The 1,828-nt window shown below is 33.0% G+C and overlaps 1 protein-coding gene across 1 annotated transcript; it reads left to right on the forward strand.

The window, feature by feature from the left end:
- Window positions 1-706: 706 nt before the first annotated feature.
- On the forward strand, window positions 707-1,432 carry LOC131647146 (uncharacterized). The gene has a single exon (XM_058917058.1). The coding sequence runs from the start codon at window positions 793-795 to the stop codon at window positions 1,291-1,293; it is 501 nt and encodes a 166-aa protein (XP_058773041.1). The 5' UTR covers window positions 707-792; the 3' UTR covers window positions 1,294-1,432.
- The last annotated feature ends 396 nt before the right edge of the window (window positions 1,433-1,828 follow it).

Here is a 1,828-nt window from a genome sequence, read left to right on the forward strand (position 1 = left end):
ATTTTATGCTACTATTTTATATTTTTTATACCATTTTTATTTAATATTATTTTTGTATATTAAATGAAAAGTTGTTATCCAAATATGATGAATTTTGTTGTTATTTAATAACGCATAAATGACTAAATACAAAGTTATGTTGTCATCAATATATGTATATGGCTCAATAAATTTTTGTAGAAAAAACTGAACCAATTCAAACCGCATTGGTTTGGTTTGATTTGGTTTGATTCGGTTTGATTTCTAAAAACCAAATCGAACCGCACACTTTTTTCTCTTGCGATTCGGATGATTTTTTATCTCAAAACAACTCAAACCGTACCGCGAACACTCCCTACACCTATATAAATTAAGTAAAGGAAAAGATGAAAAGAGAAAGAAAAATGATATTTTAATGGAACTCATACAAGTCCTTTCCTGATTTTTATCTTTTATATAATTATACGTAAAAAAAAAAAAAAATCTAAACCTTGGTCAATAATATAACGGGATATAATTATTTTCATTAAAATTCTATCTCTAATCCGTGCATACACAGAAACATATGTAGCATGTGTTCATAAATGTAAACCTTTAATATATTAAAAAAAAAGTATACTTTTTGACCCAAAAAAGTTATTTTTTTTCTTTCTATAATAATATTACCAAATAAAAAATTTAAAAAAATTATTGCTCATTTTACTTTGTTTTTAGACCATACAAATATCCATTTTCTTTCAATCAAGTTACATAACATAACACACAGAGAATAAGAGAATATAAAATAGAGAACAAAATTGTGTTTGAAGAAGAATGAATTGCAGTAGAAAATGGAACATAAGCATCCAATACGACATGATGATGAATCCTCTCTCTCAAGCAGAGACGCTTCTCTCTGCTTTCTCCAACAGCAACCACAAACTACGGCGTCTCCCTCACGTCTTCAGCAGGATCCTTCAACTTCCGTTACGCTCTGACGCTGACGTGGCGGTCGAAGAGTCACCCAACTGTTTCCGGTTCATGGCGGAAACGGAGTCGTCACTCGGACACGTGGAGACGCACGCGCTTCATATCCATCCAGGTGTTACCAGAATTGTTGTAAGGGCGAGTCAGTCACTTCAGTTCTCGTTGGATGATCTTCATCCTGATATCTGGAGGTTTCGTTTACCTGAGTCTGTTGTTCCGGAGCTCACCACCGCCGTGGTGGTCGACGATGTGCTTGTTGTTACTGTTCCCAAGGCTGAACGTGATGATGAGAATGATAGTGCAGTTATTGGTGGTGGTGGTGGTGCTAGGGTTGTGTTTGTTCAGTAATTAGGGTTGAGATTGATAATAAATCGAAGTTTGTGTTGTTGCTTAGTTTCATCTGTTTATTCAATAAAATCTGAGAAAGGAATATTATGTTTGTGTTTTTAAAGCGATTTAATTTAACTGGCTTATTATTTTGAGCTTATTGTAATGAGTTGCTTTCGGAAACAAAGGTGATTAGAGTTTACAAGGGACACATGAGTTAGCTTGTGTTTGTGACCTTGAGCTAATAGGGACCGTGAAATTTCAGATTCCGTAATGATTTCTACAATAAGTATGTGGTTCGTGTATTTTTTGGACAGAATGTTGGTATTGTAATGCGAGTCCTGGGTCCAATACATGTTATGGGGTCCATAATAAATTGTGATGCTATCTTGATAATCTATTCATGGAGATGATTAAATGAAATTGGTTAGGACGTGTTTAAGTAAGTTCATAAATACTTAAGGTAAAAAAATGTTTTAACCGTAAAGAGAAATTCACCTAAAAACCTTTTAGATTAATTAGATTAACTGAATCATTAATTATTTAATAAATTTAA

The sequence above is a fragment of the Vicia villosa genome, linkage group LG2, assembly GCF_029867415.1.
Source record: "Vicia villosa cultivar HV-30 ecotype Madison, WI linkage group LG2, Vvil1.0, whole genome shotgun sequence".
Lineage (NCBI taxonomy): Eukaryota > Viridiplantae > Streptophyta > Magnoliopsida > Fabales > Fabaceae > Vicia > Vicia villosa.